The sequence below is a fragment of the Panthera uncia genome, chromosome D1 (assembly GCF_023721935.1).
Source record: "Panthera uncia isolate 11264 chromosome D1, Puncia_PCG_1.0, whole genome shotgun sequence".
Classification (NCBI taxonomy): Eukaryota; Metazoa; Chordata; class Mammalia; order Carnivora; family Felidae; genus Panthera; species Panthera uncia.
This window is the reverse complement of record NC_064808.1, coordinates 6,751,201-6,764,834: the sequence shown is the minus strand read 5'-3', so window position 1 is coordinate 6,764,834 and position 13,634 is coordinate 6,751,201. Positions and strand designations below refer to the sequence as shown.

Below are 13,634 nucleotides of genomic sequence, written 5' to 3'. Positions count from 1 at the left end.
TCCCCAGGGGGCAGTGACGGCCAAGAACCCAGGTCCCCAAGGGGCAGCGACAGCCAAGGGGCAGTGACGGCCAAGGACCCAGGTCCCCAAGGGGCAGCGACAGCCAAGGGGCAGTGACGGCCAAGGACCCAGGTCCCCAAGGGGCAGTGACAGCCAAGAACCCAGGTACCCAAGGAGCAGCGACGGCCAAGGACCCCACGCTGGATGAAGCTGTGCTCTGGGAGATTCCCTTGGACGCCACGCTCTCTCCTTTGGCAATTACGCCAAACTTCCTGAGCACCTACTGTGTGACGGGTGCTGTGCAGTCCCTGCCCTCAGGGAGGCCAGAGGCTTCTCAGGAGAAACAGACCCCTTGTGACTCCGAGTACGTGGCATGCCGTGAAATAGAAATCCGCCTCCCCCTCCTCCTGCCCTTCCTCCCCTGTCCCCCCATCACCCTCCTTCTGAGATGGCGCCCCAGGACCTAGCCCCGCACCTTCTCTTGTCCAGCCACACCCCCCCGCTACTTGAGACGCTGCTCCAGGGTCTGCGGTGTCTACATTGCCCCCACTCAGCTTGTAAACCCCACTGCCTGCTCTGAGTTTCCATGAGGGAGAGGCTCACATTTGCCACGGCCAGAGCTGAGCTGCTGACCGCCCCCGCTGCCCTCCCCCACCCTGCCCCTGCGCACCAGACTCCACCCTGGAAAAGAGCCCCCAGCCCGGGGCCCACACCCAACCTTAAAAGCCACCCTGTTCTCCTTCCCTCAGGCCCGGCCACACACTCCCCCTAGCCCCTGCCTCTCCTCCTTGAAAGTCCCCTTGCCCCGCCCACCCGCCTCTCTTGCCCCAGGCAGGTCCCGGCCTCCTCCAGGGTCTCTGGCCTCCACTCAAGAGTGTCTTTGCAAAACCCTGTATGTGGATCTGGTTGATCCCAGCCTGAAGTCCCCCAGGGCCACTGCACCGAAGATGGCTCCTAACCCCCCCCTTCCCCACCCCCCCCTGCTTGGCACTTGGCTTCTCCCCCCCGACAGCGGTGCCAGCCCCTCCGGAGCACCCGCGGCACCCTGGCTGCAGAGCTCCGAGGTGGCCGTGCCTCGCCCAGAAGATTCTCCCCACAGTTGCTTCTCCGTGCCCGGCATGCTTTGACTCCAGCCTGCCTCCCCAGAGAGGCCTCCCGGCTCTCCCGCCTCAGGCCCCGTGGGCCCCACGGCTGCACCTTCCTTTCTCAAACACCACACCTACTCTGCCAGCATCTGCTTGCTCGTTTGTTGTGCGCGTCCCCACAACAGGTGGCTCCGAGAAGGCAGGGGCTTTCTTGCTGTGTCCCCAGCATCCAGCGTGCGCTCAGTCATTATTTTGTGAATGAACGAACGACTCACTCCCCTGACCACGCAGGCTACGGGGTCTGACCACTGGGTTCCAACCCCCACCTGTCCTTCCCGAGCTTCCTAGAAGGCAGATTGGTGGCTCCTCCGTGCCTCAGTTTCCTCCTGTGCGTGGGGACCCGGCCCTATGCATGGGGTTGTTGTGATAATAAAGTGAGTTACTCACACGCAGAGCTCGGGCCCGGGCCTGGCACGGGATCAGCGCTCCGTGCTGGGGTTCTGCTACCGTCGTTACCTGTGGGCCTTGTGCTGCGCTGCACACGAGGGACGTGGTCCAAATGGCACTTCAGGGGACCCGCTGCCGTGCAGCTATGGCTCAGTCCTCGGGGGCTGTCCAAACAGCCTGGGCCCAGGGCCGGGTGTCGGCATCCAGACCTCGCCCCGGGTCTGGGTCGAAACGGGCCGGTTCCTGGGGACCCCGCTCGGATAGGCAGTGCCCAGCTTTGCGCGCATCTCTCCCGTCACACTGCCACACGCTTTAGCTAAATGCAGGCAGAGGTTTCGGGCTAAGCTGGCCTCGGGGCGGTAGGTGTGGGGCGCTCTGGTCCCCTTGCACAGACTGGCTAGGAGCTGGCCGCCTTGCCCCAGGCCACATGCGCTCAGCCTCCTGGCCGCACCGCCCCCTTGCTCGGTGTCTTGATTTTCAGAACTCCGTGAGGCGGTCCTCCTGCGGACCCCCGTTTTACACATGGGGGGACTGCAGCTCGAAGACGTGGAGTCTTGTGCCCGAGGCCACCCAGGAAGGGCAGAGCTGGACTCGGACGCAGGCTTCTGAGGTCAAAGCCCATTTTTTACAAGTTTTTATCTAAGTTCCAATGTGTCCACGTGCATCGTCGTGCGTGTAATGTAATTTCAGGTGCACAACGTAGTGATTCAATCGAGGCCTGTTCTCTCTTTTTTTTTTAAGTGCATTTATTTATTTTGAGAGAGAGAAGGCATGAGTGGGGGAGGGCCAGAGAGAGAGGGAGAGAGAGATGTGGGGCTCAAACTCGCAAACCGCGAGGTCATGACCCGAGCCAGACTTGGACACTTAACCGACGGAGCCTCCCAGCGGCTCCAGCCAAAGCGCATCCTTGACCGTGAGGTTATGCTGCCCCCTGAGAGCAAGGCGTTTGCCTTTTTTTTTTTTTTTTTTTAATGTGTATTTATTTTTGAGAGAGGAGAGAGGGAGAGTGTATGAGCAGGGGAGGGACGGGCCGGAGGGGGGGTGTGGGGGGGAGGGGTGTAGAGAATCCCAAGCAGGCTCCGCGCTGACAGCGCAGGGTGGGGGCTCAATCTCACGCTTCGTGAGATCATGACTTGGGCCGAAATCAACACTCCGGACGCTTAACCAACTAAGCCTCCCAGGAGCCCCAAGGCGTCTGCCATTTTTGTAACAAGCACCCCGCCCCCCCCCGCCCCCCAGCATGCCCCTGGGAGATCCGGGAAGGAGACAGAGATGCCCCAGCAGGTGCCCCTGCCTTCTTGAACCCTCTGTTACCTTGAGGCACTGGCCCCTATGCCCGAACCCCCAGGGGCCCCCTCCAGGCCCCCACCGTGCTTGTCTCCCGACCAGCTTTGGGCGGAAGTGGATACTGAACTTGTGCTGCCTACAAGTGGCCTTGGCCAACATCGGCATGATCTTCGTTTCCCATTTCTTCATCTACTGTGGCCTCCGGGTTCTGGGCGCCTTTGCAATCTCCGGCATCATCCTGACCTCGGGGATGCTTCGTGAGTCCCCGCCTTGGCCTGCTCCCACCGGGGTGCGGTGGGGTGGGGGTGCGGTGGGGAGGGGGGGCCCTTACCTGCGGACGCCTGCGTCACCTTTCAGTGGTGGAGTGGACCACGACCCGCAGGAGGGCCGTCACCATGACAATCCTGGGATGCATCTATAGCCTGGGCCAGATGGCCCTGGGGGCCCTGGCCTTCACCCTGCGGGACTGGCGCGCCCTCCAGCTGGCCGTGTCGACGCCCTTCTTTGCCATCTTCCTGATATGCTGGTCAGTACGGCGTGGGGCCTTTTCCCTTGGGGGGACCATCACTAACCAGGAGGGAGACTTGGAGTTCCAGGGTGCCCCTCGCCCCCGCCGCCCTGGCTGGCCCAAGACCCCAAGATGCCGAGAGGCACGAAGGGCAGCCGTGCGTGCAGAGCCCTTGCTGAGGGAGACTTCTTGGGGGTTCGGAGTTCAGGGTGGGCGTTTTAGCCAGAGGTCTGAGGCTCCCGTCCGGACTGCTGGCCCCCGGCCCCTCCCCGTCCTTGGCACCCACCGGCCCCGCCCCCTGCAGCCTTCACATCGCTTGCCGGGCCCGTGGGCTCTGAGTCGGCGAGGACTGACAGCGGATACGAAAAGAGATCACCCTCGCTATTATTTTGGGTGTTGCGAAACTCCCTGGGGTCTGGAAAGAGTTGTTTGGGTGAGGGCTGAGGGAGGAGACACAGGGAGGCAGATACAAGTTCATGGCGCCTGGAGTTCTCTCGCCTCTGCGAACCGGAGTTGGGTAGACCTGGGCCCAGGGAGTCTACCGTGGGGTAGGGAGAGTCAGAAGGACTCATTCATTCATTCTCAACTATTCGCTGCCCCCATGCCAGACATGGTTTCAGGTTTGATGTGACACGTCAGCAAATCAAACAGACCAAACGCCACTGACCACACGGAGGTTTGATGTTACAATTACCACCATCTTCAGATGAGGGACTGAGGCCCAGAGAGGTTCAGTGACTCACCCGAGGCCATGCGGCCCAGTGAGTAGCAGAGGCAGGATCTGAACCCAGGCAGGCTGGCTCTTTTCACCACAATGCCACACTGCCTCCGGAAATTCTTAGCTTCCCTGCAAACAGGGACGAGGCCCTCCGGGCTGGGAAAAGTCCAGTCCTTTTCATCCGGGAGCCACTTCTCCCTGCCCCCTGCCCTGAGGCCGGGAAGAAGCAGAAGGAAGAAGGCAGAGGCCCAGACAAGCATCTGTTTCCTTAACAGGTGGCTTCCAGAGTCTGCCCGATGGCTGATTATCACGGGCAAACCAGAACAAGGGCTGCAGGAGCTCCACAAGGTGGCCAAGATAAATGGCCACAAGGAAGCCACAAAGTCACTAACCATAGAGGTGAGATGCTACTGTTGGTGACCCCAGAGTGTGGGACATGACCGGGAGAGGACGGCCACCGATGTCTTTGGACCAGCTTCAAACTAGCCACGCCACCGCCACCCCCATCAACACCACGGGTTCCCGCAGCCACAGCTCCACGAGACGCCAACATCCACCTCGCCACGATGACTGTCACCTTGCCCATCTCTGTCACCACCACATCATTCCCACTGTCACCACCCGCTCTGCCATCACCATCACCAACACCACCGCCAATGACAGCAATATGAGGGGCGACCCACCCACCCCGCTTGTCCGCCACTTGAATCCACATACGTGACATAGTCACTGCGCAGGGCTTCTCAGGGTGTTTGGGGACAGCTGGCTGTGCTTATCTGAAGGCAATTGTTTCAAGGAAGCAGGTGTGGGAGGGGTGCAGCCAGAAACCAGAAAACACAGCCTGGGGCTGTGGGGAGGGGCGTGGGAGGATCAGGGAAGGCCTCCAGGAGGAGGTGACTGACTGACCAGGACTGAGCTGAGCACAGGGCAGGCAGGGCCCAGAAGGTCAGGAAGGGTCTGGATGGGCAGTTGGGTGCCATCGGGAGCCAGTGTGGCCCGAGTAGGCGTGCCCTGACACCAGCCACGAGGAACAAGGGGGGTGGATGGGGCCAGAGGGCCAGAGCTGGGACACAAGACTGGCTCCTTGGCTCAGAGTAAGATGGGCCAGGTCTGCAGATGGGAGCTCGGCCAGGGGGCCAGAGAGAGAGAGACCTTTCTGCCTCCATCGCAGCCCCCACCCCGAGGCTCTCCAGAAGCCAAGGCCAGGCCCCTCCCATCACTCTGTTGTGGTCGCGGGTCACAGTGCCCTGGCGTGGGGGCGGGGCCGACACCCCGCACTCACGGTATCCGGTGCTCCCCGTGCGTAGGTACTGATGACCAGCATGGAGGAAGAGATGACCTCTGCGAAGGGCCGCAGGTCGGTGCTGGAACTGTTTCTCGTGCCCATGCTCCGCTGGCGGACCTGCATCATGTCCCTGGTGTGGTATGCCACCAGGCGCGTCCCTCGCAGACACAGGGCTGGGGGTGGGTGGGAGGGGGTGGTGCCTGTGGAGGCCGGGGGTGGGGGGTGGGGGTGGGGTAGGGGCCGGTGACACAGTTCACCCAAGGCAGAACAGAAGAGATAGAAGTTTCTTGAATACATGGCAAGGTAGCAGTGGGCAGGACGGCAAAGGGGAGACTGTCCGCCAAGGAGGCAGGGGTGGGGGGGGGGGCGTTGGGGGGGGGGGGGGGGGGGGGGGGAGAAGAAGGGGAGGAAGTAGGGGAACATACGGAATTTTCCTTCTTCGCTACCTGTGCCTGGTAGTAAGTGGCTGATTGGTCAGCTGGGGTTGATGGATATTTGGAGGTGGGTCGTCTAATGGGCCTGTTTACCTTTAACCTGGCCGTGCGGCCGGCCGGCCGTGGGTCCTTCTACCTTGCTCGGGTTTCCTTTGCTCCAGTTTGTTGCCTAAAAGGGCCTCTGCAGTGTCCAGGGAGAAACGGCTCCCACAGACCTCAGGAGGCCCGGTTCTGGCCGGGACAGGCAGCTCCCCCAGAGGGCAGGCCCTGGGGAGAGGATATGGGAGCTCAAGCCAGCTATAGGGCAGGACCAGGGGAGGACTAAGCCCAGGCTAGAGGCAGAGCCCGTGTCCCCCGAGCTGCAGGACCAGCGATGGCTGGGGGGGGGGGGGTGCACGCTCCTCAAGGGCTGACCAGCGGCTGGCCACCCACTTACTTCAAGTTCATTTATACCCCCACTTTACAGATGGAAAAGCAGGGCCCGGAAGGGGCAGGGAACTTGCCCAAGAGGCCAGAGCAGACATCTGAACCTTGGCTGAGCTACCTCCTTGCCCCCTGTCGCCGCCAGGCCCCACACTGAGCACGGACTCCCCAGCAGGCCCTGTCTTGGTGCCCAAGGGCACCTGGGACCAGGAGAAGGCCCCTGAATAAGACAAATTCAGTTCAAGGGACTTGCAGAGAGCATACTAAGAAGTGAGGGTCAGGTTTGATGGAGACTTGATCTTGAAATAAAACTAAAGATCAGGGAGGCGCCCGGGTGGCTCAGTCGGTTAAGCATCCGACTTCAGTTCAGGTCACGATCTCGCGGTTCATGAGTTCAAGCCCGCATCAGGCTCTGTGCTGAGTTCGAGCCCCGCATCAGGCTCTGTGCTGACAGCTCGGAGCCTGGAGCCTGCTTCGGATTCTGTGTCTCCCTCTCTCTCTGCCCCTCTGCTGTTCACGCTCTGTCTCTGTCTCTCTCAAAGATAAACATTTAAAAAAACTAAACATTAAGAAAACCCCTAAAGATTAGGAAAACATTTATTTTATGCTCTATTTAACCACAGATGGGTTCTCATGGCAAATAGTTGCTACATCTTAGAACAGAGATTGAATTTTTTTTTTCTGGCTTAAGTTTTTTTTTTTTTCTGACAAATTAGAAGGAGGGCCGGGTGGTGGGGTGGTGCCCGGAAGGTCCAGGGCCATTCTTTCGAAACCTTCAAGGCTTCCTCAGTTCTCCCAGGGGCTGGCTTGGCTTGCTTTGTTATTCAAATCACGGGCTGGGAAGCCGCCATCCCGGTGGGTTTCTCGACTTCCCCTATCCCCTGTTACCTACCTACTGGCTCTAGATCCCCAGTGTCCGCTACTTTGAGCCAGAGCTGAGCCCCTCCCCCACATAGCTGTTCCTAGGGGACCACAGCTTCTGTCTGCAGCTGGGGGCTCGGGGCGCAGTGCTGGGATGAGTGTCCCTGAGTCCCTGAGGCAGTGATGGGGACAGATTTGCAAAGTGATGGAGAACAATTTCATATTGTGGCCACCTGTGGATCCAAACTCAACATCCAAACTTCAGAAATCCAGCTACTGTAAGTTTAGCTACTGAGGAACCTGTGCAGGGGGGGTCCCTCCCGTGTCCACCCCCACCCGGAAGGCCTGGGATGGATGTCAGTGAGCAGGAAGCTCTTGGGAGAGAGGGCTCTTGGGATCCCTTCCTGTGGACTGCTAAGGGGAGGGGAAGGAGCAGAGAAGGGGAGAAGGGAGGGGAGGAGGAAGGGGAGGGGAGGGGTGAGGTGTGAGGGGAGGAGAGGAATGGGAGAAAAGGGGAGGGGAGGGGGAAAAGGAGGGGAGGAGGTGGGAGGGGAGTGAAGGGGAGGAGAGGGGAGGTGGGGGGGGGAGGGGAGGGCAGGGAGAGGGGTGGGGAAGAGGTGGAGGTGGGAATGGGAAGGGAGGAGGGGTGGGGGAGGGGACGGGAGGGGGGGAAGAAAGCGAATGGGGCAAGGATGCGGTCACTGTGGGACAGTCGCAGAAAGGCCCCGGCAAACCCACGGAGGACTCAGGAGCTGGGGTGGCCCCTCTGGCTTGTGTCATGGGGTGCTCTCCACACCTGAGGGACCGCACCCCCAGAGGCTGGGAAAATAAGACCTTCCGCCCTGAAAGAGGGACAACCCAGCCCATCTCTTTCCACTATTTCTCCCACCTTTCAGAGCTAAAGAAACCGGCGTCCGGAAAAGGGCCAGAAAGGGCCAGGTCGTGATTCTAGGGCGTGCTGGGGAAACAAAGCCAGAGAGGGCTAGCGCCAGAACTGAGGCTCAACCCCCCAGAGCCCAGTCAGCCGGGGGGGGGGGGGGGGTGTGTGGGGGGGAGGGTTCCGTTATCCCGCTGGCCTGCGAAGTGAGGCCCAGCCCACTGCGGCCAAGACCTAAGGTGAAATGGAGGAGGCCTGCCCTTTCTCTCCCTCCTGGGACAGGCTGGCTCTAGAGAGACTTGCCCTGCATCTGACAGACAGGCTTTTGGGGCTCTGGTAGTGACCCGCCCCGGCTCCCCTCCGGGCTGGCTGTGCCCTCTGGGGACGGCCCAGGTGTGAGGTGACACCGTATGGGTGCCCTTTCCTCTGCGGGGCAAGGACCCGACTTCAGCCTTTTTCCTGCAGCTTCTCCCAAGTGACATCCTACTACGGGCTGGTCCTTGACCTGCAAAACCTGGGGAATGACATCTTCCTCCTCCAGGTTCTCTTTGGAGGCGTGGACCTACTGGCCCGGTCCATCACCGCCTTCTTGCTCAGTTTCTTGGGCCGCCGCACAACCTTGGCCAGCTTCCAGGCTATGTCTGGCCTCTCCATACTGGTCAACAAACTGGTCCCACAAGGTGAGGCCAAGGCAGCTTGGAGGAGGGGCGGCCCGAGTGGGCTGAGTGGCCGACAGCTTGGGCCACTGGCTTCCCTGGCCGTGCTCACTGTGCTCACCCCCTGGGTCCTTCCCCTCCCCGGGCCCAAGAACCTGGCGCCCCCATCCAACCCCCCCCATCGGCCCCCCACCCATTCCCCCCGAGGCAACTGAGGTTCGGAGACATGAAGCCAGGAGCCGGAGGTCACTCAGTTAGCAAGTGACAGGGCCGGGAGCGGACCAGACTTCAGACCAGAGGCTGGGGCTGAGGTGGGAGGAGGGGGAGGCCGTGAGAAGCTTTAGGTTGCTGGAAGGGAGGCAGGAACCCCACGTCTGGTGCACCCTGGGGTTTTTCTTCTCCCTTGTTAAAGAAGCCAGAGGCATTTGTGTGCAGAGTGTTGGAGGGCCCTTGTCTTACTCTTTTCTTGCTGAATGAGGCTCTAATGCCCTGAAAAAGCCTCTCAAGTCTCCTCTTATGGCTCCAGGCAGGGAGGCTGGTGGAGGGGCAGGGACAGGCAGTGGCGGCAAAGCCAGGAGGGAGGCAGAGGGGCGGCCAGCATCCAGGAGGGGCTGAGTTGGGGCGGACCGTCTGCCAGGAGCCCAAACAAGCAGCAAGAGGCAGCTCGGGGAGAGAACTTGCAAAAGGCCAGTGCGGGACGGGTTATGCGACTCTGCGTTACAAATGTGGGCGGGAAAGCTGAGGCCCAGCCCACGGGCCGAGTGGCTCGGGCCTCGGCTTCCCGCGGCTAGGGCTCCCGGGAAAGCCAGAGTACCCACAGGGGGGGCTGAGAGCCCTCCCGAGCCACCCCAGGTTGGCCCACCCCAGGCCTGGCTGGGCTCAGGCCCCGCCCCCCCCCCGGCCCACCCACCATCCTGCCCACACCCCCCATGGGCACCTGGGTGCAGTCAAGGAAGCCTTGCGGGAGAACCCAGCCCCTCCTCTCCAGGCTGACCGAGCACCCCTTCGGGCAGACCCCACTGTCACCCTTTTCCTCTGCCCAGATTGGCAGACCCTGCGCATGGTCTTTGCTGTGCTGGGAAAGGGATGTTTTGGCGTCGTCTTTTCCTGTGTCTCTGTCTACAAGTCTGAACTCTACCCGACTGCACTGCGGTAGGCTGGGCCGCGGGCTGTGCCCTGGAGGCCGGGGAGGGGGCCGGGCCCCGGGTGTGCCAGAAGGGGACGTCCCTGGGGAGGCCAGCGGGGAGGGCAAAGAGGGGGCTGGGCATCCGGGAACACACAGCAGAGGGTGAGGAGGCCCCTGGCCCCAGCTTCCTTCCTTCCCCCAAAGGCTCATCCTCAGCCGGGGCTCCCAGAACAGCATTCCCCCAGAGTCTCCACTGGGAAGGCCCTGGTGCCATGGGGCCCTCAGTGATCAGAAACTGTTTTGATCCCCAGAACCTTCTGTTCGGGTGAAATCTTATAAGAACCCTCAGCAAGACCAAGAGCTGCCCTAGTGAAGTGCCCTCCGTCCCCCCACTTGCTTCCCACTGTCCCCTCCCTGCCCCAAGAGAGCCCTGAGTCACCTTGCAACAACCCAAGGGCACCACGGGCCACAGATGGAAAACCAGTGGTGTAGAGTTAAACTATCCCCTCATCGGGCGGTTGGGTAAACTGAGGCTCAAGGACCTGCTCGCAGAAGGGTGAGATTGGACCCAGCGCCCTAGAGCCCTAGCCCAGGGCTCTTTCCCTCATCATGGTGCTCACGCACCCTCAGCCCCTCACTTCTCCCCCGCCTTCCACTCGTGGCGTGGACCCTCGTGTGTTGATTTTGTTGACGTTACATAGAAAGCCTGAGCTGAGAGCTCAAGGGCCTGGCAGGAGGCCTGAGGCAAGCCCCCCCGCTTACCGAAGACCAGGAGAAATGGGGTGGGCCCTGGAGCATCCATGAAAGACCCTGGTTGTTCTCAGGAAGCAGAGACCCCGCTCTGGATGGGAAAATCCACGTGGGTTCCACGGAGAAGGTGGTGCAGGGAGAGACCTTGTGGTTGTGCAGCTCCCTTATCCCAGCTTTCCCTCCCCTGGCCCAGCCAGATGCTACCACCCACCCCACCCCACAAAGCCCCCTTCTCGAGAGTGGCGGCGGCCACAAGGGTCTGGGCCCCTCTCCACCCACAGGATGACAGCAGATGGCTTCCTGCAGTCGGTAAGTCGTCTGGGGTCTGTGATAGACCCCCTGATCAGGATGACTCAGCACAGCCTGCCCCTGCTGGTCCCCGTGGTCTACAGCGCTCTCCCCATCACCTCCAGCCTCCTTCTCCTGCTCTTCCTCCCGGAGACCCAGGGATTTCCACTTCCCGACACCATCCAGGACCTGGAGAACCAGTGAGTGACCCCCCCTGCCTCCCCCCGCCCCGGCCGGGCTGCCAGGATGTCGCCGGGCAGGGCTGCAGATGTGGGGACAGGCTCCCCTCAGCCCCGGGAGGGGACAGCCCAAGGGGGCAGGGAGACGTGCTGGACGAGGAGGGCAGGAGACGGGCTGTGGGCTCGTCAGCGAGAGGGCACCTGCGTGCTGCGTGCTGACCGTGTGCCCGAGGCACCGGGCACGCGACCCGGGCGCCTCAAGGCTTGCGTCTGAAACCGCGTCACCATTACGACCACCACGCTGCCAGGAAGAGACGATTTCCAACCCTGTTTACCGGAGGCTCGGAGAGACGCAGGGGCTGATTCAGGGTCTCGCAGGTAGAAAGGGATCGTCCCTGTCCCTTGGGCAGGAAAACGGAATGATTACGAGCCTGACCCGCAGCCAGGCTGCCTGGGACTGAATCCCTACCCCCCAGGCGCTCACTCACCTCTCTTACCGAACTCGCTCACGAGGACCAGGACGGAGCCGGCCCTGACCGCGCTCCTTAAATCTTCCGCTAGGAACTCTAGGCCCAGGCAGATGAACAGGCCGTTTCTCTCCGACCCTCTGGGAAGAGATCATGCTATTCTCACGTCGTCCTTGGAGGGAACAGAAGTGAGGAAACGTTCCTCTGGTTTATTTCATGGCCAGAATCACTACGCTCTGCTTCCTCATTTGTAAAATGGGCCTTAAGGAAACAAAACAAAACCCAGCCAAGCTCAAAGAGAGGTCTTGAAGTTGAAGCGATTATATTAAAGCGCGGAGAACAGCGCCTGGCCCGCAGCACAGGCCCACCGGGAGTGTGGCTGCTGTGTCCTGGGTGAGGGTGGTCCTGGGGAGCCCACAGGCTGAGCTGGAACCAAGGTCATGCTAAGGGGTTTTAATATAGCATCTTACTGTTTCAATATAGCATCTTACTGTTTCAATATAGCATCTCATTTAATCCAAACAACAACCCCACAAGCTACTGTTATGTTCAGTTTCACTGCCAAGCGAAGATACAGAGGGGCCATGTAACTCGCCTAAGGACACTCAGCCAAGAAGCAGGGAAGCCGGGACTTAACTTACTCTTTCAATTTTGGGGGGACCTACTGTGTTTCGGGCACTGTCTTCCGCATGGGGAACACGGCGGAAAAGAAAACCGCGATCTCATAGAGCTTACGTGCTCGTGAGACTTGACCCCCAGCCCTGCCCTCCAAGCTCCCCAGCCATGTCACCACACACCACTCTGTCTTTTGATTATCCTAGGAAATCGGCAGCGGCCACGGGCAACCGGCGAGAGGTGGTCGTTACAGAAAGTACCTCGTTCTAGAAATTCTGCCTGCGTGGAGCCCCTTTGGCCAAAGATCCCCACGGAGGGAAGCGCCTCCTCTCCAACTGAGGGTGGAAGAAATCGGAAGAACCTTGAGAGTTAGGCGGGGCCGGGGCTGGGCGGCTGGGCGCTGAGGCCAAAGGCTGCTTTCTCCCCTCACTTCTGTTCTCCCCCCACCTCAGCCCTGAAGAGCCGAGTCCGGCTGGCTAATCGAGTCCACACCACTAACAAGAGGGGTCCTTTCTCCTCCCCGCTAGGCTCCCGTCTCCACACCTTCACTCAGAACTCCTGACACTTCACTGACCCGGGCGCCACAGTTTTCTCACCTCCAGGCTACCAGAGTGGATCACAGGGCAGAAAGGGAAGGGTCTAGACAGACCTAGGTTCCAATCTCTTCCCCATCCTCTGCAGAGTCCTCATCTGTAGAATGGAAACAATCATGAAACCTTCCTCCACGGGGCAGGCGGTGGTGGGGACAGGGTGAACAGATCTTAGCACGGCTGAGAGTCCGACAAATAACACCTGCTAACGGGGCTGCCGGGTACAGGTGTTCAGGTTGTGCACTGCCCAAAGCACCAGCTGAGGAGGCATGTGGGGGCTGAAATCCAGCCTGGGCTCCGCTGGCACAGAAAGGAGTTGTTTTCATCCCCTGTGGGAGGAAGGCTTTGCAGCACCAAGAAGGCAGAGTGACCCCTGGTTCCCGGGGGAGGATGTGATCGGCTTGTCTGAGGAATCCCACCCATTGACAGGGCACTGATGCCCCCTGCTCAGGAATAATAGGAACGGCACCTGGTTGCTGGCTGAAAAGTGTTTTTTGCTACGGGACCCTATCCGCGGGAGCAGGAGGGGCGGGACTTGGAGTTCGGCCACTCGAGACCCTCCTGGATTCCCTACCTGTCAAGGCAGCACATAATATCAGGCTTTAATCTGAGCCCTTACACCACAAGGGCACCCCTTGCTTGTCTGTCTATCTCAGTGGGTCGCCTTCGCCTAATTCACGTAAAGACCCTCCCTGTGGGGGCAGCAGCCCGTGCCGCTAAAACTGTGGGATCACTGAGGCCGACCCCCTGGTTTAGAGGTGAGGAAACTAAAGCTCAGAGAGGTGGAGTGACCAGCTTGGAGTCCCACAGCCGATCCCTGGCCCGGCTCCCAGTCCAGCCAGGGCTCTTGCCCCCACCCCGGGGGCTCCTCACCCCCACCTCCAGCCATCCAGGCCTGACATCAGCAGCCCTGTCACATCGTTACTCCCACACCCTTCCCTGGGGACCCAGACCCTCTAGACAACTGCCCGCTCCTCGGACGACCCAGGGAAACCTCAAGCCGTGGATTCCCCACCCCAGGCATCCCCACAGCCCTCT

The 13,634-nt window shown here is 60.7% G+C and overlaps 1 protein-coding gene across 2 annotated transcripts in view; it reads left to right on the top strand.

Annotated features, from left to right (window-relative positions):
- Positions 1–12,853, top strand: part of SLC22A11 (solute carrier family 22 member 11) — a 15,091-nt gene extending 2,238 nt beyond the window's left edge. The window contains exons 3-10 of one of the 2 annotated variants that reach the window (XM_049643570.1): positions 2,922–3,076; positions 3,177–3,345; positions 4,321–4,444; positions 5,353–5,468; positions 8,391–8,605; positions 9,625–9,733; positions 10,739–10,945; positions 12,213–12,853. In XM_049643570.1, coding sequence (XP_049499527.1) covers positions 2,922–3,076; positions 3,177–3,345; positions 4,321–4,444; positions 5,353–5,468; positions 8,391–8,605; positions 9,625–9,733; positions 10,739–10,945; positions 12,213–12,276 — 1,159 coding nt within the window. In that variant the 3' untranslated portion in view covers positions 12,277–12,853. The remainder of the gene's footprint in view (positions 1–2,921; positions 3,077–3,176; positions 3,346–4,320; positions 4,445–5,352; positions 5,469–8,390; positions 8,606–9,624; positions 9,734–10,738; positions 10,946–12,212) is intronic. The other variant, XM_049643578.1, reaches the window with a different exon arrangement.
- Positions 12,854–13,634: the final 781 nt, after the last annotated feature.